This window comes from Schistocerca nitens, chromosome 2 (genome assembly GCF_023898315.1).
Source record: "Schistocerca nitens isolate TAMUIC-IGC-003100 chromosome 2, iqSchNite1.1, whole genome shotgun sequence".
Lineage (NCBI taxonomy): Eukaryota > Metazoa > Arthropoda > Insecta > Orthoptera > Acrididae > Schistocerca > Schistocerca nitens.
In genome coordinates this window covers 470802510-470826083 of record NC_064615.1, presented here as the reverse complement: position 1 = coordinate 470826083, position 23574 = coordinate 470802510, and the positions used below count along the sequence as shown (strand labels likewise).

General features: G+C 41.1%; 1 protein-coding gene across 1 annotated transcript in view; it reads left to right on the top strand.

Annotated features, from left to right (window-relative positions):
- The window catches only part of LOC126236388 (probable aconitate hydratase, mitochondrial), an 81340-nt gene that overhangs the window by 19820 nt on the left and 37946 nt on the right, over positions 1-23574 (top strand). The window contains exons 6-8 of the mRNA XM_049945674.1: positions 5407-5557; positions 8427-8602; positions 18451-18580. Coding sequence (XP_049801631.1) covers positions 5407-5557; positions 8427-8602; positions 18451-18580 — 457 coding nt within the window. The remainder of the gene's footprint in view (positions 1-5406; positions 5558-8426; positions 8603-18450; positions 18581-23574) is intronic.

Genomic DNA, 23574 nt, shown 5'->3' with positions numbered 1-23574 from the left:
GAGGTAACTGGTGGAATACTTAACTTTAATCCATTAATGTTGAACGTAGGTCTTGTCTGTACATTATTTACAATATCAATAACAACTGAACATGGCGCCTTGCTAGGTCGTAGCAAATGACGTAGCTGAAGGCTATGCTAACTATCGTCTCGCCAAATGAGAACGTATTTTGTCAGTGAACCATCGCTAGCAAAGTCGGTTGTACAACTGGGACGAGTGCTAGGAAGTGTCTGTAGACCTGCCGTGTGTCGGCACTCGGTCTGCAATCTCTGATAGTGGCGACACGTGGGTCCGACGTATACTAACGGACCATGGCCGATTTAAAGGCTACCACCTAACAAGGGTGGTGTGTGGCGGTGACACCACAGGTTTGAAGCACCTTCTGTACACTGGACCGTAGGAAATTCAACAATCATGACACAGCATGTGCACTGCCTGATGATTGTGAATTGCACGTAGCATTGTCTGCCATAGCAACAGCGATTTCACAGCCACCTGTGGTGCAACCGGTCATCAGCCTCTTCACGGAGCGACACCTAGTTCTCAAGTTGATTTGAACTTCATCGTGCTATGCACAGTAGGTGGAGAAAGAGGACGCTTCCATAATCCTTTCAGACAGCAATAGTCTCGAAGTGCAGCAGCAGCATCATGATGACTGATCATGGCGCCTGGTGGCCATAGTTAGAACTAGACGGTGGTGCTGTGATGCATGGAAATCATGCACCCCATACTCTGGATGTTAATGCTGCCGAGTTTGGTACTGGTACGGTAATTAGTTTCCATGTTATAATGCGGTAAATAGGGAAAGTTTAATTATAACCATCTAGTATAAATAACAATTTCGGTAGAGCAACCCTTCTCAAATCCAAACTTTGATATGTTAAGTAAATTGTTTCCACTTAAGTGTGAGAGTACTCTTGAGTACATTACTTTTTTGAATATTTGGTAAAAGAGATGTCAGTAAGGAAATTGGATGATAGTTGTTTTAAGTCTGTCTTGTCACCTTATGAAGAGGTTTAACAGTTGAATATTTTAAACTGTCTGGAAAAATTCCCTGCACCAGTGAATCATACTAAGGCCATTACTTATTAAGTTAGAACAACTTTTTAGAATTCTGTCTGAAATTCCATCAACACCACTGGAGCTTTTGCTTTTTATAATTCTGTTAATTTAAGTGAAGGCTGTTGGTGCTACTTACAGTTGCTTACAGTTATGTGGAATGGCATTTTAATATATTCTCTTGCTTCTTAAATGAAACCATTTAATCCTGTTTTGGCTGCTACATTTATAAAGTGATTGTTAAAAGTACTTGCAGCTTGTGAATTATCAGTCGCAGCATTGCCATTTAGTTTAACTGTTATGTTATCTTGTACACTGACTGTCTGTCCTGTCTCCCATTTGACACTATCCCAAATATTTTTAGTCTTATTATCTACATTGTTTATTTCTGTTGGGACATGCATACTTCTGAACATTTGCCTTTCTTTAAAATATTACTGTATTTTTTTGTAGTAAGCATGTTGTGTCGGATCTTGGCTTGATTTGATTTGATTTGATTTTTACAGGGAAGCTAAAACAGCTTTGGTCTAACCCACCACTGCCCACACCAAAACTAAGTTTATTGTGCGTAAAGCCAGCCAGTGCCCTTAAATAGTGCAAGGAGTTAGTCCCTCTACCAGTTTTTTGTTAGACACAATTCCTTCAGGTCTAGTTGTCCCGAAGATTCTGTATCTTTTACTCTCCAATAGCATGCATTCGAAGATTAGGTGTGATGCAGTTTCTTCACCCTCATTACAGATCCTACATTTAGGGTCCTCCTCCATTATACCCATTGTGTGTATGTGTTTTTTGAAATTCCCATGGCCGGTCATCAATCCAGTCATGAGTTTGATCTCTTTGCTGTTCAATCCCAAGATTACAGAGCTTCTTTTAAAACACGGCTTGGGCATCATTACCTTACCATGTTTCTGTTTATGGACCTTGGTCCTATATCCTATGTTATTTTTTCTAAGTCAGTTCTGTAGTTCTAATTTGATCATAGCCTTGGTGATTGTCAGGACAAGTTCCGGTCCAATACATGGCGTTGTTGCCCTCATCCTAGCCAGTCTGTCAGCTTGTTCATTGCCACAGATCCCTGAGTGGCCAGGGACCCACACTAGGTTTACTTTATTGCTTCCCCCTAGCTCCACCAGAGCCCTGTGGCATTCTGCAACAATCTTAGATCTTGTTGCAGGAGCTGCCAATGATTTCAGGGCTGCCTGGCTGTCTGAATAGATGTAGACGTTGTGAACCTTGTAGCACCTATGCATATTCTCCTCCACACATGCCCTGATTGCAGTAATTTCAGCTTGGAATACGAAGGCCAGGTTTCCTAGAGAGATTATGGCCCCTGGTCTTGGCTGAACCCCATACACCCCTGCCCCAATGCCTTGGTCTATTTTCAACCCATCAGTGAACCAACGATGTCTCCCGTATGGTGTCGTACTGTTTTTTTTCCCACTGCTCCCTGCTTCCAATTATTATATTGTAAGGTTTGTCAAAGCATTAGGGAGTTATTATATAGTCGGCAGACATTTCCCCAGCCATTCCTATATTTACCTCACTCACTATCTTAGTGTGTGACTCTCGATATCTGAATGAATCCCAGTTTCTGCCAGTTTTAAGTCTGTGCGCCCAAGCTGCTGCCTCCACCTTGACCCAAAGGTGTAGTGGAGGCATGTCCAGCATGGCTTCCATTCCAGTTATGGCTAAGCAGACCAATCTCTGAACCTTAGCAAGCTCCTTAGCTGGAACGCACTGTTCAACCTTCTTCCATCACACTATGGCCCACGTAGGAAATCCTAGGTCCGACCACTGTGATGTATATCCAGTGCATACTCCTGGGGCTTAGGCCTCAGTTTTTGCCACAAGCCGTTCTAGTACTCACCAGAGTACTTTTTTCCTTAGAGCAGATACAATTCGAGGGGTCCACGTTAGCTTCTCATCTAATGTTGCCACTAGATATTTCACTAGCCCCTTCACAGGTAGTTTCATCGAAGAGATTTTAGATTCCAACTTGAGTGTTGAATATGTCTCTTCATAAATGGCACCACAACAGTCTTCTTAGGATTAACCTTCAGATCCTGTTTAATGCACCAATTTTGCACAATATCCAAACCTCCTTGTACCATATTTCTAACTGTGTCAGTAAATTTGCCAAGTATTACTATGACAAGGTCATCTGCATATCCTTGGCAGAAGCATTGTCTGGAATTCCTCAGTGAGTTCGTTCACCAGTAGATTCCACAATAGAGGACAAAACTCCTCCTTGTGGGCAGCCTCTAGTGGTGTTAATTACCATCTTTTCATTCATCATGGTAGCCTCTACCTTCCTTCCACTAAGCATGGCCCTTGTCCACCTGCATATAGTGGTCCCCCAGGTCATGCACCTCTGCTGCCCTTACCATGGAATCGAAGGTCGTGTTACTGAAGGCCCCCTCGATATCTAAGAAGATGCAGAGGGCTATTTCTTGAAAGTGAAGTGCTTTTTCCACCTTCCCGACGAGTTGGTGGAGAGCTGTCTCACATGATTTACCTGCTTGTTACGCGTGTTGGTTTGAATGGAGGGGGGCCCAGGACATGACTTACTCTGGCATTTATACAAATTTCTCTCTTCTTCTTACATGAAATTTTAATTCCCCAAGTTCTTGACACCTTACCCTTTTCTTTTTTAAATTGATTTTCAGGATTTCTTTTTAGAAAAGAAACTTTCAATTGTTGACACAAATTTACTATGGAATAAATCGAATTTGACATTCACATCTCTTTTTACATATATGGTACTTCATTCCATACCACCCCTTTAACTTAACCATTGAAACATTTGTATACTTTTCTCATTAATATGCCTCACAGCTTTGTATGATCCTGTCTGAGGGTTGTAAGGTCCCATAGTGTTTCTTTCTTTTTTTTCCATTAATTGTGCATCATGATCAGGTAGTCCATTGACGATTGTGTACACTTTGTTTCAGCCTGAGCACTGTCTATAAAAATGTATGTCTTACTATATTAATGCATTGAAAAATAGACCACTGAAATTAGATTGGAATACCCAAATAATAATTCTAGTTCATTTCTCCTATCAGTATCTTTTAATAAATCTACATTGAAATCTCCATAAGTGACAAACCTTTTCTTCTTTTCCGGAATGTAGCTTAGCAATGCATCTAGAGTTCTGATAAATAGCTGAAAGTTTCTTAGAGGGGATTTGTAGACTTTTACAATTATTGGAGAAGTATCCTGCAGTAAGGATTCAAAAGCACATGCTTCTCAATGTCCGTAAACTGACTCTAACCTAAAAAATGTGCCACTTTTGACATGTGTGCTTGTAGCCCTCCTTACACTTTTTACAAGATACTCAGCAAATGTTCCCCCCCCACACACACCCACCCAATCCTATTCAGGTGCAGGCCATCCTTATAAGTGTATCCCCATCTCCGACCTTTATTCTTATTTTCATTATATTCACTATCAAGATGGTAATATAACATATATACAGCAGTGATCCCAAAACACACATTCAAGCTAACATGTTATATCCTACTTGCCAAGAAACCCTTACACTAGACACACAAATTCATTCCACTTATGATAATACTTCCATTAATATGCATTATTGTGGTACAAGAAAAGTGTTCTTCGGAAATCGAGAAGTACTACAGATTGCCTTGTTCCATGCCGACTGGCATGGAGGAAGTAATTGTGTTAGAGACAAGTAAAGATATTTTAAGATTCCACAGTAGGTGAATCAGTGATGAGATTGGATGAAAGTTTTGTTGTACCCTTCTGGCACTCTTCTAGTAGGCGGGTGTGACCTTTGCTTTCTTCTAACTACTGGGCACATTTATTGTTAGAGGATCTGTAGTATATTGTGGTTAAAACTGGGGACATCTCACTTGGAAATTTTATAAAGAATCCAATTGGAGTTTAGTAAGTAAGTGTAATACCTGCGGTAGAAGAATAAATTTTCAGAGGTTCTTCAGCACAACATACAGATAAGTTCTATGCAGAAAGAGGTGAAACACTGAACATACTGTTCAATGCATCATGACAAGTAAAATTTGAAATTACTCTAAGGACTGGTTGAGTACTGAACAGAAAATTTGTAATGATTTGCATTCTGAGACTTTGAAAGAGCATAAGCCCTGCAGTAACTCAAGAAGTTGGTTTTGCAGTTTATAATGGAAAGTAGGTTGACACTTATGATTTACTGTATCTTCAGTTCCTTTGCTCATTGAACCTTTTATGTTAGTTCTCTGAGTTAACTTTGTACTAGGATTGGGCATTTCTATTGGAAAATTTTCTGTATTGAGTCATTTTATATGCTGCCAGATGTTGGAGAATTCTACATTGGTATGTCATTTGCAGGTAATTGGAGTAAAGTTGACAGGCAAGTTGAAGGGATGGACGTCACCCAAAGATATCATTTTGAAAGTTGCTGGAATACTCACTGTGAAAGGAGGCACTGGTGCTATTGTGGAGTACCATGGTCCTGGAGTGGACTCAATTTCGTGCACTGGTGAGTAAAGTGTGTATACTGCAACAGACAACACATCTAAATGTATCTACACATGGGAGCCTTACATGCCACAAATAGTAACTGAGAACACTATTACTGCTCTACCAATGGCACATTTGTGGCTTAGTTCAAGAGAACATTAGATGGAACACAGTATGTTTGCATTTGAGGAATGTAGTGTCAGTGATAGGTGAGATTGAAACTACTGATCTTTCAAAAATTGCTCTTGGTGAGCAGTTATGAAAGGTGAGCATTCATGGGTAGATATCAAGTAGGGACACACATTTGACAACAATTTACACACTGCACTTGTGCAAGATATTGATTTCTTGACATGAGTCATTGTGTGAAGTATGGGGCAGCCAATAATGAGCTCTGCAGCAGATTAAGACATGGCATTGTGCTGTCACAACATTCTGCCCACTCAACTTGATAATTTTATACAATTAATCATAATAATTAAGAAAAGTAATTGTTAATTGATGTAGTGTTTTATTGCAATAAGAATGATGAAAATTAAGTATCAGAATATGTATATTTGACATACTTGTGTTTTAATGAAGTGAGTCTATCAGAATTTATTCATTGGAGGGTGAAAGGCAAGGAGGCAAGATATAGCTTTCAGGGGTAGATAGGACCAGTGCCCTTCAACCCCCCCCCCCCCCCCCTCAATATTGTGAGTCAGCAGAGCAGACCAATTCAGCATGGTCTGGAAAGTGGAGGAGCAGGCAGAGTGATGCTGAAAAGCAATGCGGAGTAAAAGTTAATGGGTGGTTTCCAGGGTTGGACACCCCTTCACCTTGGATCCTGTGAATAAGTCCATAAGTGGACTCAGTCAAAGAGAAAAATAGTCCCCCTCAATTTTGTTGTTGTTGTGGACAGTAGAGAATCTGCAGCTTTCATTAAAGTAACATTTAGAGTTTGTCTCCATGTAAGCCAATCAGAGAGAGTGATATTGCAGTTGCAATTAATATTTGGTAGGCTGTTGTGTCTGATGTCACTGCCATCAAGAATCATGAGCAGTGGGGCAACATGCCATTGTTAAGAGAGACGTGCCTCGGAGGTTGAAATGGGCGAATGTGCGTCAAGTGTCTTCTGCCTTGATTGCACAGTAAGCTTTGTTAATGCTCATACTGGGCTAATAATATTGTCTAGGCAAAGCAACACAAGCATTGAACTTTATGAAGTATTTTAAGTATATTTGTGCTGGTGACAACCTGCTGAGGCTTAAACGCAAGTGGTTAATGAGTATAGTTGAATATCATGTTTGGCACATCACTCCAGAGTGTGAAGATAGGTTAGACGTGGTGTACTATTGAGCTGCTTTCTACTCAAGTGTTGTGATATTGTCATCACTGATGACCTTTTGGTCGTGATTGGTAATTTTGTGGAAGTCTGTTGATTTGGACAATGTCTGATGAATTATATCTGGCTCTTCCTAACTATACTGGTGAGGTGTGATTAGTTCTGTGTGGCAGAAAACATAATTAGGCATAATTCACATGTTGGAGTGCAGCTTACTGATAACTGCACTGGAGATAATGTCAGGTGAATTTGACAGATTGGGGAAATGCAGCTGGTTTTCTGAGGACACAGTACTGGCAGATAGGTCATAGTGTCAAACTCCCTCATAAACTGCCGCTTACTGTAACAGTGCATTATGTCCAATAGTATGTTATCAGTTAAGGTATGATGATCTAATTTCTCCTTGAGTTGGCTGATGTATTTTTGTTGCGTTCGTCAGCAACACAGTTGTTAAATTTAGAGTAAGAATTAATCTGGCCACCAGAGGGTATTTAAATGTTAAAGTATGTATGCCCTTTCTTTACATTGTGCATTTTGAGTATTTTTTTGTGTATGACTTTTACATTTACTTGTAATGCTGAAGTAAGTGTTGTACTAAATACAAAATTCTATAATTTTGGTAGCAGTCAGTTCTGAGTATAGCGTAATGTGTAGGTTAGGTAATACGAGCATAATTGTATCATGAGCAAGTGAATTTAAAAAAAAAAAATCCAAAATAATATTTCTTCGGACTCTTGTCTGCTGTCATAAATATGAAGCTATACAAGTATTACTTATGTTACCAGCTTATATTTGTTACTGCAATCAAAAGCGTATCTTGTTGTTGTTGTTCTTGTTGTTGCCCACCAAGAATAAGGTATTACTCTGCCATCTTAAATACCAATCATAGCTCGTGAATGCTGTTACATGGCTCTTGGGGAAGGATTTCCAGTTCCTGCATGGACTGTTGCACTGCTTAATGTCACTTCACACTGTGAGAAATTAGTGGAAATAGTTATGTACACAAATGTGGTGGCAAGCTTGTGACTAACAGCACTAAGAAACAAGTAAAGATAGAGTGAGAGAGGTAATTCTTGACATCTGCTCATAGATAAATCAAAGTTCCATTCTTGGCCTTGATCTCTGCTGTTTTGGAACTAGCATTCTCTTTTTAATTGACTGCATTGGTATTTCTTTTTGCCTTGCCTTATTGATCATTGATTATTCCCATACATACTAAGTTTTTTTCCTCTTAAAAGCATGGACAAGAAAATTTTATTTGGCTAAATGGTATGAATACAACAATTTGGTCCCTAGTATCCTAAACTTCAAAATTGTGCTACTGATATGTAGTACAGCTCCATTATTCATCTACAGCTTCCATTATGTCATCTCTCTTTGCAACTTTTCACACTGTTCAAAGAATATTGGGTTTGAAAAATATTTTCATTTCTCTGTTACAGTTTGGCATGTTACCAGTGTCCCACCGGCCCTTCTTCCTCACCTCCTCTCTAGGCTAACTGTTCAAGAATTTTTTTCACTTGTAAATCTTGATATGCTAATTACAAGCATTGCATTGTTTCAGGTATGGCCACTATTTGTAACATGGGTGCTGAGATTGGTGCAACCACTTCAATTTTCCCATACAATCGGCGTATGAGAGACTATTTGGTAGCCACAAATAGAGAGGAAATTGCTGAGGAGGCAGACAAACATGTTGAGTCACTTTTCTCAGCAGATCCAGGAGCAACTTATGATCAGGTATAACACCCTCTTCCTAACGTCTCCTTTTCCCTTCTTCCTCCTCTCTCTCCCAGCACGGGCGCGTGTGCACACACACACACACACACACACACACACACACACACACACACACACACACACACACACACACACACACACACATAGCAGTGCCTGTCGGTGGTGTTGTGGAGGGCACATTTAAGATGTGTAAGTTAATTTGCTGAGGCTCATTAATTAGGTTATATCATCATCTCCATTCCAACAATGAAGTTTGTGTTTATAAATTGTATTAAACTAAGGAATTAGCAGACCTTCATCACTACTCTGAGCTTCCCTGTCTTGCTACTTTTCATCAGGTATGAGGGGTCAGGGTTGTCCGAGCATTGTTGACCCTGTTACATGTCAGGATGATGGTGCAGGTTGGTGGCTTGGGAGCAGTATGCAGAACAAGTTCCTCGGCCACTATGAAATCGTAAAGGCAATAGTAACAACAGCATGCTTATTTAGCAGACTTCATATAATCAGTGTAGTCAGTGGTGCAGTGGCTTGTGATAACTCTGGGCAGTGCCACTTGCCCATTGAAGTAGGTGACAATACGAGATGCCTGTGGGGACGACAGGCTGGAAAGGTGGCTACAGCAAAGGAGCGGTGTCAACGCTTCAGCTGGCTGGTACACAGCCGTGTTGGGCCTGCAGGCATCAGAAGTGCAGTGGGGGCACACTTGTGTACAGACCAGCCATGCCATTAGGTGCGAATGCGGCATCCAGACAGCAGCTCACCAGCGATCAGGTGCAGGAGGACCTCTTGGGGGTACCCAGGAGTTATTCAGTATCAGCCTGCATTGATTAGCAGTTGGTAGGTGCCAGTTCAACCCCCAAAAGCATCAGGACTAGCTATGGTTCTCCGTAGACCAATGGTTAGCAGAGGCAAGGCTACTTGTAGATTAGGCCGGATAACGTACGTTGGGTTGATGGCTGGCTTGATGGCGTTCAGGATGTGGACAGTACTAAACAGCCATTGTATGGCAGAAGTGGATACTATTTGTGCTCACTCATCATGGTCTTATTTTGCCAGAGCATCGCTTCCAGTCACATAAGGGGCCCAGAGAGCAAGTGTCAGAGCTTAGCATGTGGTAACCCTGACTGCCACTGTCCCAGAGGAGAAGTTGTCACCATGCCAGCTAGCAAATTTCTGGCTCTGGCAGTGGAATTTGGAAGGCAGCCTGCCGTCTCACTTGGCTGCAGGGTGGTGCAGTTGGCTTGGGAAGGTGGTGCTGCAATGCTGGGTCAGATACATTATTTTCATGCCTTGAGTGTTACAAACAGTTTGCTCCTGTGGTTACAACACTGTTCTACAGTGTGGCTTCCATCTATGTCGGTGACTTAAGTGGGTTGTGTTGCATATAACTGTAGTGAAAGTTCGCATGTGAGGCAAATACTCCACTTCCACATATTTACAGATATGCTTGTGACAGGAACATATCTAAAACACAAATAAAAAAAAGTGTACTCATGGTAACCAACCAATGTGAAATGAAATGAATATTGAAACATTAATATTTTCAGTGGTGGAGATGTGCTTTTTCTTTTATTTGCATCTTTTTACACGAGATGTTCATATAATCAGTGCCTTTACACTCCTTAGAATTTCAGCTTGGCCTGCAGCTACTCTCACCCACTTGAAATTTGATACATTATTCATTCTTATTCGAGCAGCACAGCTCATTTTTTTTAACAGATGTTTCAGTTAATTTAGTGTGTTGATACTGAGTGGTGCCCTGTTGGCAAACAAGCTGCATTGCCTCCTCCTGACGGCTTGCCATTTGTTTTTGTTGTGGTTGTTGTTTAGTTGTTGAACATAAATTGGAGATTGGTGTAGTGAATTGTGGGCAGTCTATCCGTTTCCATCAGTGGAATCTGGAAGTGGTGCTTCTCCTGTAATCAAATTACTCATGGTACACTTGACATGACAACATATGAAATGCTCAGTGCCTTCATAACCTTGGAGATTGTGTTCCATGCACTGAGCATCCATGATCTGGTGGTAATCGGATATACTTGCCACACTTCTCACCCATATTTTGCTTGATTGTAGTGACTGTCAGTGTAAGATGATGACACCTGTGATACGGCACGCTGCACTAACCTGCTAACCACTGCAATGGCAGTGCTGTCTATCCAACACAACAGTTACATAAATTTAAAGTACTCATGTGTTTATGCACAATCTGTGGTGGTGGTGGTGGTGGTGGTGGTGGTGGTGGTGGTGGTGGCGGCGGCGGCGGCGGCGGCGGTGGCGACGGCGGCGGTGTGGTTCAACTGAATTAAGTTGTGCTGCAGGTGTTGGAAACTATTATTTCCTCATTCAGTGTATATGAGGTGGCTCTGCCGTGTATCAAGCAGCTAGAGAAATGCCAGCCCGTTATGTTGGCAGGGAAAAGCAAACTACTCTTGGATCACCTTCTTCTTCTTTTTTTTTTCTCTCCAAGAAATAAAGGATAATATTTAAGGATTTTTCTTTTCTCTGTAATTGTATTTGTCATCAGTTGAATAAAACAACTTTCCAATATATAAAAAAAAACCTCCATCTTACTGTCACTTTGTTAGTGTATGGAGCTGCACACCTGCTTAAGGAAAAAAAATTTGGTCCCAGAGACTCATTAAAAATGGGTTTTACTGTAAATGGAAATGCTTTTCTTAGCAGTAGGTACTGTCAACCTTGCTTGACACTTAATTAAATGCAAATACATCACATTTTCAAATATTTAAGAAAGAGAACAACGAAAAATAAGAAACCACACATCTCAGGATAAAATACCCATTTTATGACATAAAACTGACAGTTTTGGTTTTGCCAAGTGCTTCATCTGCTATATGATCTTCAATTGAAATATGCTGAATGTTTTAACTGTCCTTAAATAACTTTTTTGAGTAAAAAAGTGCCTTGTCTTTATGTATTTTGTGCAACAATGGAATTAAGGATTTTTTTAGTCTCAATATTGCAATATTATCAACCTTCAAATGGCTCTGAGCACTATGGGACTCAACTGCTGAGGTCATTAGTCCCCTAGAACTTAGAACTAGTTAAACCTAACTAACCTAAGGACATCACAAACATCCATGCCCGAGGCAGGATTCGAACCTGCGACCGTAGCGGTCTTGCGGTTCCAGACTGCAGCGCCTTTAACCGCACGGCCACTTCGGCCGGCTATTATCAACCTTGACAACTAGAACGTCAGTCAGTTTTCTCATTCCCCCTAAAAAGTCTACACAGATAAATTATTTTGTTATCTACTTTTGTTGCACTTACCACCTCTGTTTTGGTTATTGGCAGTCATTGCCTTTCTTTGACTGTCAGGAAATATCTCCATCTTTAAGTGTAATAAGGACACTAGATGTTTTGTTGCACCTCCAGAATCTGTGTCACTGTGGCAATCTAATATGCTAATGCACAAATCTGGATGATGGATGATATCAAAGTCACATGTATCTGCTACATTGCTTCACTACGTCTTTTTTTGATGTCATTGTATGTGTATTACATACAAAGCTAAGAGCATTGTATGTGTATTACTTACAATGGCTTAGCTTTTCACTCGTATTAACTCGTTCATAATGTTTTAGCACTAATCTGTCTGGCATATTACCCTGTCTTCTACCTTTAAGCTCTCAGGTTTCCAAATCTTGTCCAGTACTGTCCTCAACAATCAGTCTTTCCTTCTCATCCCGTCAAGTAATGCTCCCCTGACCCAGGGTTCTGGGAGACTTTTCCAAACACTACCCCTTTTCCTAACCCTCTCCAGTCCTTTTCCTTCACTGCTCTTCCTTACCCTACAACCCTTGTGCTGGAAGAAGGAGCTATTGGCTCTGAAAGCTTGCATATCTAAAACCTTTCTTTATAGAGTATACTATTAGGGCAATAGCTTTCAAATTGTGCGCTCAACTTCATGCAGTTCATGGAAATCACGCCAGATGTCGTAACATCTACATCTACATTTATACTCCGCAAGCCACCCAACGGTGTGTGGCGGAGGGCACTTTACGTGCCACTGTCATTACCTCCCTTTCCTGTTCCAGTCGCGTATGGTTCGCGGGAAGAACGGCTGTCTGAAAGCCTCCGTGTGCGCTCTAATCTCTCTAATTTTACATTCGTGATCTCCTCGGGAGGTATAAGTAGGGGGAAGCAATATATTCGATACCTCATCCAGAAACGCACCCTCTCGAAACCTGGCGAGCAAGCTACACCGCGATGCAGAGCGCCTCTCTTGCAGAGTTTGCCACTTGAGTTTATTAAATATCTCCGTAACGCTATCACGGTTACCAAATAACCCTGTGACGAAACACGCCGCTCTTCTTTGGATCTTCTCTATCTCCTCCGTCAACCCGATCTGGTACGGATCCCACACTGATGAGCAATACTCAAGTATAGGTCGAACGAGTGTTTTGTAAGCCACCTCCTTTGTTGATGGACTACATTTTCTCCCAATGAATCTCAACCTGGTACCCGCCTTACCAACAATTAATTTTATATGATCATTCCACATCAAATCGTTCCGCATGCATACTCCCAGATATTTTACAGGAGTAACTGCTACCAGTGTTTGCTCTGCTATCATATAATCATACAATAAAGGATCCTTCTTTCTATGTATTCGCAATACATTACATTTGTCTATGTTATGGGACAGTTGCCACTCCCTGCACCAAGTGCCTATCCGCTGCAGATCTTCCTGCATTTCGCTACAATTTTCTAATGCTGCAACTTCTCTGTATACTACAGCATCATCCGCGAAAAGCCGCATGGAACTTCCGACACTATCTACTAAGTCATTTATATACATTGTGAAAAACAACGGCCCCATAACACTCCCCTATGGCACGCCAGAGGTCACCTTAATGTCTGTAGACGTCTCCCCATTGATAACAACATGCTGTGTTCTGTTTGCTAAAAACTCTTCAATCCAGCCACACAGCTGGTCTGATATTCCATAGGCTCTTACTTTGTTTATCAGGCAACAGTGCGGAACTGTATCGAACGCCTTCCGGAAGTCAAGAAAAATAGCATCTACCTGGGAGCCTGTATCTAATATTTTCTGGGTCTCATGAACAAATAAAGCGAGTTGGGTCTCACACGATCGCTGTTTCCGGAATCCATGTTGATTCCTACATAGTAGATTCTGGGTTTCCAAAAACGACATGATACTCGAGCAAAAAAACATGTTCTAAAATTCTACAACAGATCGACGTCAGAGATATAGGTCTATAGTTTTGCGCATCTGCTCGACGACCCTTCTTGAAGACTGGGACTACCTGTGCTCTTTTCCAATCATTTGGAACCCTCTGTTCCTCTAGAGACTTGCGGTACACGGCTGTTAGAAGGGGGGCAAGTTCTTTCGCGTACTCTGTGTAGAATCGAATTGGTATCCCGTCAGGTCCAGTGGACTTTCCTCTGAGTGATTCCAGTTGCTTTTCTATTCCTTGGACACTTATTTCGATGTCAGCCATATTTTCGTTTGTGCGAGGATTTAGAGAAGGAACTGCAGTGCGGTCTTCCTCTGTGAAACAGCTTTGGAAAAAGGTGTTTAGTATTTCAGCTTTACGCGTGTCATCCTCTGTTTCAATGCCATCATCATCATCCCGGAGTGTCTGGATATGCTGTTTCGAGCCACTTACTGATTTAACGTAAGACCAGAACTTCCTAGGATTTTCTGTCAAGTCGGTACATAGAATTTTACTTTCGAATTCACTGAACGCTTCACGCATAGCCCTCCTGACGCTAACTTTAACATCGTTTAGCTTCTGTTTGTCTGAGAGGTTTTGACTGCGTTTAAACTTGGAGTGAAGCTCTCTTTGCTTTTGCAGTAGTTTCCTAACTTTGTTGTTGTACCACGGTGGGTTTTTCCCGTCCCTCACAGTTTTACTCGGCACGTACCTGTCTAAAACACATTTTACGATTGCCTTGAACTTTTTCCGTAAACACTCAACATTGTCAGTGTCGGAACAGAAATTTTCGTTTTGATCTGTTAGGTAGTCTGAAATCTGCCTTCTATTACTCTTGCTAAACAGATAAACCTTCCTCCCTTTTTTTTTATATTCCTATTAACTTCCATATTCAGGGATGCTGCTACGGCCTTATGATCACTGATTCCCTGTTCTGCACATACAGAGTTGAAAAGTTTGGGTCTGTTTGTTATCAGTAGGTCCAAGATGTTATCTCCACGAGTCGGTTCTCTGTTTAATTGCTCGAGGTAATTTTCGGATAGTGCACTCAGTATAATGCCACTCGATTCTCTGTCCCTACCACCCGTCCTAAACATCTGAGTGTCCCAGTCTATATCTGGTAAATTGAAATCTCCAGCTAAGACTATAACATGCTGAGAAAATTTATGTGAAATGTATTCCAAATTTTCTCTCAGTTGTTCTGCCACTAATGCTGCTGAGTCGGGAGGTCGGTAAAAGGAGCCAATTATGAACCTAGCTCGGTTGTTGAGTGTAACCTCCACCCATAATAATTCACAGGAACTATCCACTTCTACTTCACTACAGGATAAACTACTACTAACAGTGACGAACACTCCACCACCGGTTGCATGCAATCTATCCTTTCTAAACACCGTCTGTACCTTTGTAAAAATTTTGGCAGAATTTATTTCTGGCTTCAGCCAGCTTTCTGTACCTATAACGATTTCAGCTTCGGTGCTTTCTATCAGCGCTTGAAGTTCCGGTACTTTACCAACGCAGCTTCGACAGTTGACAATTACAATACCGATTGCTGCTTGGTCCCCGCATGTCCTGACTTTGCCCCGCACCCGTTGAGGCTGTTGCCCTTTCTGTACTTGCCCAAGGCCATCTAACCTAAAAAACCGCCCAGCCCACGCCACACAACCCCTGCTACCCGTGTAGCCGCTTGTTGCGTGTAGTGGACTCCTGACCTATCCAGCGGAACCCGAAACCCCACCACCCTATGGCGCAAGTCGAGGAATCTGCAGCCCACATGGTCGCAGAACCGTCTCAGCCTCTGATTCAGACCCTCCACTCGGCTCTGTACCAAAGGTCCGCAGTCAGTCCTGTTGACGATGCTGCAGATGGTGAGCTCTGCTTTCATCCCGCTAGCGAGACTGGCAGTCTTCACCAAATCATATAGCCTCCGGAAGCCAGAGAGGATTTCCTCCGATCCATAGTGACACACATCATTGGTGCCGACATGAGCGACCACCTGCAGATGGGTGCACCCTGTACCCTTCATGGCATCGGGAAGGACCCTTTCCACATCTGGAATGACTCCCCCCGGTATGCACACGGAATGCACATTGGTTTTCTTCCCCTCTCTTGCTGCCATTTCCCTAAGGGGCCCCATTACGCGCCTGACGTTGGAGCTCCCAACTACCAGTAAGCCCACCCTCTGCGACCGCCCGGATCCTGCAGACTGAGGGGCAACCTCTGGAACAGGACAAGCAGCCATGCCAGGCCGAAGATCAGTATCAGCCTGAGACAGAGCCTGAAACCGGTTCGTCAGACAAACTGGAGAGGCCTTCCGTTCAACCCTCCGGAATGTCTTTCACCCCCTGCCACACCTTGAGACGACCTCCCACTCTACCACAGGTGAGGGATCAGCCTCAATGCGGGCAGTATCCCGGGCAACCACAGTCTTAGTCCGATCGGGGGATGCGTGGGACGAGCTGGCCGTCCCCGACCAACCCCCATCCGGACCCCCACAGTGATGCCCATTGGCAACAGCCTCAAGCTGTGTGACCGAAGCCAACACTGCCTGAAGCTGGGAGCGAAGGGATGCCAACTCAGCCTGCATCCGAACACAGCAGTTGCAGTCCCTATCCATGCTAAAAACTGTTGTGCAAAGAACGTCTGAACTAATCTACAGAGAGCGCAAACAAATCGACAAAATTTAAACGGTTATTAAAATACAAGATTGCCTAGTAAATGCAGTAATGCTGCTACTTGCGCACTGCTGACACACTGCTCGGCGGCGGAAGGAGACTACGCGATTTTACACTATTCAGGTACTAAAACGCGATGCTACAACTCTCAAATACTATAATACGCCCAAAATTTATGAATTAAACAATGCAAGTACCAAAAACACGCAAAGAAATTAAGAATTAAACTATGTAACAAATGAGTGAGCTAGGAGTATACGACTTGCTGCTGCAGCTGCTTATCCAATGGCGGCAGGGAGCACACTGTTCATCGCTTCCATTGTGAGCCCACCATTTCAGTTTTCCACAATGGTGGACGAAGGACGGTTGACCGTCGTGCAAAAGATGAAGATTGTGTTACTGTACACGGTGACAAACTGCGCTACATTGACGCAGAGAAGGTTTTGTGCTCACTTCAGCACATGGTGGGCTTCCAGCCCACAGACAATACCCAGATTACATCAAAAATTGGGAGGTACTGGAACTGTTTCAGAGTGTCAGCGGCCACATGCATGGACTGTATGTTCGCTGCAAAACATTGAAGCAGTTCGAGAGGCTTTGACTTGTAGTCCAAGTAAATCAACAAGAAGAGCAAGTGTCAAATTTGGAATTTCACGCCGATCTGTACAAAGAATTATTCAATGTGACGTTCGCTTGTACCCATGCAAGATGAGTGTGGCGCATAAGCTTACTGCGAGAGATAAGGAGCAGAGACTGCAGTTTGCAAGGTGGGCAATCGAGCAAGACCAAGAGGCAATGCTATGCAACACATGGTTTTCTGATTAAGCTTATTTTTATGTGAACGGTATTGTGAACAAACAGAATGTTCTATTCTGGGCATGTGAACCTCCGTGAATAATCCACACGAAAGACACCTATGGATAGAAAGTGTGCGTGTGGGTTGCAATGTAAAGGCATGGAATCATCGGTCCATTTTTCTTTGATGATACAGTAACTGGTGAATGCTATTTATACATGCTGCAAAGCCAGTTCTTTTCTCAGCTCATGGCCTCATGTCTTCCATTGCAGACACAATGGTCCATGCAGGATGGAGCACGCGCCCATACTGTCAACATTGTGCTTGATTTCCTACACAAAAGACTTGGCCTTAGTGTATTTTCAAACAGATTTCCAGAATGTTATGCAGGAGGAGTAATGTGGCTGCCACACAGCCTGGACATTAACCCATGTGACTTCTTCCTTTGGGGGTTCCTTAAAGAGAAGGTGTACCACAGATAACCCCAAAATGCAGTGCAACTTAGGGCCATCATTGTGGAGTTATGCCGCGCCATTCCAGAAGATTTGTGTAGGAGAGTCATCACAAATGCAAGTGTGCAACTTGAAGAGGTTGTAAACCAAAACAGCAGTCATATTGAATATGTGATTCATTAGGTTGTATTTCCAAGCTGTATTCTTTACTTCTACACCAATAAATTACAAATCTTGTCAACAACAAATGTGTTATTCATGAAACAAATCAGGTGACTTATCATGCGCCACCCTGTATGTGTGTTCTCCTGCTGGCGAGCAGATTTTTATCTGTCTGATTACTTTATATTGTTTAAAACTAATCAGTTACATGGATATTTCAGTTTAAACAATATAGAAATGTCACTGTTATTGTAATGTGATATGATGTAAAATGAAATTCTAAAATGAAAGCATTTTTCTTGGCATTTTAAATAAAGAAAGTGAAAGAATTGTTTAACAACTACTGTGCAGTGTGTCATTTATTGTCTGTCCAATTTCTTACCTTCTGTTCCAGTTTTGATGTGTGTTTAATTTTTCATACTGTCAACATCACAGGCATAAAAATTGCCATTATTATTCCATTATGTGTTGTTCAAGTTGAGTTTGCCATTTATTTATCTGTATAACAAACAAATGATATCTGATACACAATTCATTTCAGTTTTCTTCTTTTTTTATATAGATAATAGAGCTGAACTTGGACACATTAGAACCACACATCAATGGACCTTTCACTCCAGATTTATGTCATCCTGTTTCAAAAGTTGGTCAAACAGCTAAGGAGAAAGGATGGCCTGTGGACATTAGAGTGGGTAAGTATTTTTACTTTGAAAATGTTGAAAAATGAAACTAATCTGCATAAAGACTCACATTCTGTGTTACTCATCTTAATCAAAAAGGGAATGGTAAAACATTGTATGGAGTGGACACATGTTAGTTGCCAGACTGTTTACCAAATTGCATGTAAATGAAGTAACTAACATAATAAATATCTCCATAGTGTCTTGAAATTACACACTAAACCATATCGTTCATATCGTTCATATCATAACAACTCCTCTTGACTTACCTTGTAAAATGCAAGTGCCATGCCGGAAACTTCCCTGATGTTTTGAAATCCTTAATTGTTTCAAGTTATAAGGAAGATAAAATGTCTTGGCTGATATTGAACAGTATCCATCATGTCCATAATCTCCTCTTAATCGTATGGTTTTAGGCTTAGTCTGTCTACCATTAACACTGTGATGTTCTCAGATGTTTTCCAATGTTTTGAAAGCAATTCCTTTCCCGAGCTATGCTCCTTAATTTAGACAAAGCAGTTGACTGTATCACATGATACTGTAGTACCTACATTTGAACAACATTATGTATATGACAGTGAACTATAATTAATCAAATTGTATATATTAGACGGGAAACAAGTTGTCATAGTAAGTAATTGAAGATTGAATGCCCTTCCAATTGCTACAAGAGTCCCACAACATTTTGTTCTAGCACTTTAACTTTTTTAAATATATGTGATCTTCATCATCCAACAAGTCTGTTAATATTTACTGATGATACAACCCTTATACTGGCAACGGCCTTGCCACAGTGGATACACCGGTTCCCGTGCGATCACCGAAGTTAAGCGCTGTCGGGCGTGGCCGGCGCTTGGATGGGTCACCATCCCGCCGCCACGTGCTGTTGCCATTTTTCGGGGTGCACTCAGCCTCGTGATGCCAATTGAGGAGCTACTCGACCGAATAGTAGCGGCTCCGGTCAAAGAAACCGTCTTAACGACCGGGAGAGCGGTGTGCTGACCCCATGCCCCTCCTATCCGCATCCTCACCTGAGGATGGTACGGCGGTCGGATGGTCCCGATGGGTCGCTTGCGGCCTGTAGACGGAGTTAGTTTTTTTTTTTTACAACCCTTATACTGATAGATCTCAAACTAGATGTTGTGCTGAAAACAAAACTATACTGATCATTTACATTAATGTATTACACTACACACATCACCATTATTTACATTACACTGACTTGAAAGGAAAAAGTCATTTGTTATGCTTGATAATTAAAGAAAAAAATTACGCTTTCAGACAAACACTGCAGACAATTTTTCAAATACCTTGTCATTATGTCTAGATTACCATCAAACAGACTTCACTGTAGTAAATGTCCCAGCTTATTGCCCTTGGGTTGAAACCTAAATCTAAAGCCTTGAAGACTGATTTGTTTGGATCTGTGGCCTTGAGAGTTATCCTAATATAAAACTGCAACCCAGTATGCTTCAATCCCTCCTATACTTCTGCATGAAGCCCTTGTCACTTTACCTTTTTTTAAAATGTTGTTTGTTTGTTGCACAAAATACTGAAACATTCTTTAAGTAGAGCTCATGTGATGACAGATATTTTGAAGTCCCAAAGGAAATACTTATATTAAGTCACTGGCATGTTTAATGAAATTGGCCTCTGCAAGAGTCCAATTCACTTTATCATCTGACAGCAAATTTACATTCTGATTGCACACTTTTACTTGACCTCTGAGTGGAGGATGCTGGGAGCAGAAGCCTGTGATTGGCTCATAGCACATTGGCTGCGGATACAAGCCCTGCCTTCTTTTCCCATGTCACCCAGCTTATAGCTTACAAAAGAAATGAACATTTAATGATTATTGTGTTGCAGAAGTGACATGAAAGTTTATGGGGAATCACTAGAAGGACCAGGTACAGCCTCTTCGCTCATTTATGTAAATAATATATACAATCATTATGCACAACAATACACACGGATCAACACTCTATTCACAATGGCTATTTATTGTTACAAACTACAATATTGTTAGGTAGCTGTGGTTGGCAACGAGCGTAAACATTCCAGAGTGGCACAAAGTCAGCTGACTTTCGCTGATCACAGAGGGCTCTAGTAAAAGTGTGAAATCAGCACTCTGCCCACATTGGAAGGCTCCTGAACTTATCACTGCAGAAGAATTCAATCATTTCTTCAAAATAATCTGCTACATGAAATTGCTGTGGAGAGCAATGAGTCCTGGCATGTTAAAACTGGAAGAGCAAAAAACTTTTTGTCTCCATTATTTTCCTTCAGAAACTGCAAATACAATTGTTTCCTTTTCTTGGTGTTCAAGAAAGCATGCTTTGAATTGCTGCTAATAGTGTACAACTTACTAAGTTCCTTTGAAAAAATGTTTACAATCAGATGCAGTTTATGTGCCCTGCACTGTACGTGGTTTAAGTTATTACCTATTATTATTATCAAAGAGGCAACACATTTCTTAATGTGTCTAGAAGGGTCACTCGCTACTGCTTGTGTGTTACCTTTCTGTTTATAGTATTTCTCAAGACCCCCAAAATTGCCGAAGTTTATTACTTTGAGTTTGCTGTCTAGAGAACCTGTATACTTGCAGCCAAAGTTTCTGCTGGTTTCACACTTCAGCAGGGCTCAACAGCACAGCAGAAACACAATGGCCTCATCTGTGAGTACACTCGTTGGCTGAAAGCCATGTACGCACTGCTACTGGATATATTTTTTTGTTGCAGTTGTGTTTCCAACAGTGTTCCACAACAAGTTTGAAACTGCTTAGTGTTAAGGTTGCTGTACACACTTGCAGCACTATTAATACTTAAAGGTACATGCAAATGAAAGAACACACATCATTAGTGGATGAAGAACTGCTGCAGAACAACATGTGTGAGAATAACTTGCTACAGGAGCTGAATGTGGAAGACAGCTCTGATTTCTATAATATCTCTTCGATGTCATTAACAGATATTTAAATTCTGGTAGATTTGATAGCATCAGGTGTTTCAAAAACAGACCTAGATTTCAGGGAGCACTTCCAGTCAATGAAAGACTTTCTGGCTACTCTCCATGTTTTTTTGACAACAGGAGATTCATTCAAAGCCTTTCGTGTTTATTTCACACTTCAAAGCAAGCATTATCTTGAATATACCTGAAGTTGTAGACCACTGTTGGAAGTCTTGGAGGGTTATATAAAGGAAATTAAACATAAAAGCTTATTAAATATGTATTTTGTCCATTTTTTTATTCTCTTATTTTTTCTTTTCAAGAGCTGGACACCCACAATCAAAAAGCAATACTTCCTCAGTTGTGTTGCTTGCAAATATAACTGGGAAATTAATGCTGCATGTTGATGCACATGACACACCCATACACACTGACTCCATACTTGTGTAGAAGGCTTAACTCTGGCTGAAGCAAGATGTCATTCAGCTTTTATTTTGTCATTGCCCTCTATATTTATGGCAATTTTCTTAGTGACTGTGCCATTTATAGGCCACAGATGCAGTATTCATCAGTATCCTCATTTTCCTGATTCTACGGTACTCCTAGAAGTAGATGGGAAGAGACATTGTACATATCTTGCCACCCATTCATTTTAATTTCTTGTGTGTAAGAGGAGATGATGATGATGATGATGATGATGATGATGATGATGATGATGATGATATAGAAGAGCCAGGAACTTGTTCATTACCTCTTTCCAGTATAAAATCTTCTGAAACCTGAAATCAGATTTATTTATTTCAGACTGAAAAAGACTGGTGTGGAACAGCATGCCTGTTCTCAGCCACAACACTTCTCCCGTTGTATGGGAGCATTGATGGGAAGTACATAGTCATACAGTGCCCTGCTACTAGTGGGAGCAAATTTTACAATTAAAAAGGGTCCTATAGCATTGTAGTGCTTGCAGTTGTTGATGTCTGCTATGATCCAGATATTGGTTGCCATGAGAGAAATGGAGGTGTATTGAAGAACATAATCGTAAATGAAAAAGTTCTCAGAAAACTGCTGAACTTGCCACAAGCTGACTGGCCCTAAGATACATTTTCATAGCAGACACTACTTTCCCATTAAACAAAAAAATGAAACTATACCCAGCAGTGTATATCCAAGGTTCAAATGAACAAATTTTTAATTACTGATTGTCTGGGGCTAGAAAGGTTGTAGAGAACATAGTTGGTACTATGGCTTTAGTTTTTCATATCTTTCAAAAACCTGTGTTGTTGCAAGATGAGAAAGCAGAAATTGTCATCCACACAGATTTGTGTCTACATAATTTTTTTTAAGTGACTTGCTGAGGCAAGGAACCAGTATACCCTACAAGGAAGCTTAATTTTGTATGGTTTACCAATAGGTGAGATGATCCCAGGTACATGGAGACAGGATGACATTACATTGAATTTTACTGTACTCCAACTCATACTACATAAAACTTCTAACTGAAATGAATACGTTAATGACGAGTGTGCAAAATATTTTTTAAGCCCACAAGGAAGTGTCCCACGGAAAGTAACTATGAGTGAATGTTACTGTACAGTTTAAAAATACAAATAAAGACAAGCAAGCATAATTGTTTGTACCTCTGTCTGTAGTTTTGTTTGGCCCATGAACATTATTGAGAAACTGCAAGAGTGGATAACCAAATGTGACGTTCACCATTTGGAAATTTGTGAAATAAAAAATATAATTATCATTACCGGTACCAAAAAATAGACTTTAAATATATACAGACAATTTTTATTGGAACAATTGCCAACGTACATCACTGTGAGTTGCAATTTCAAATGACACACATATAACTAAGAAAAGTATTAACAGTATACTTAGCTCTGGGAACTGAAATTCAGTCATTTGCCTGGATTTTTTTGTAACTATGTTAATAATGAGACAGCTGTTCCAAATTTCTTCATTTATTGTATCCAATTTATTTAGACAAAATTAAACAGATGTTCACTCTTTTTTTGTAAAAATGATCTAGCAACAGCTAACACAGACTACCTTCC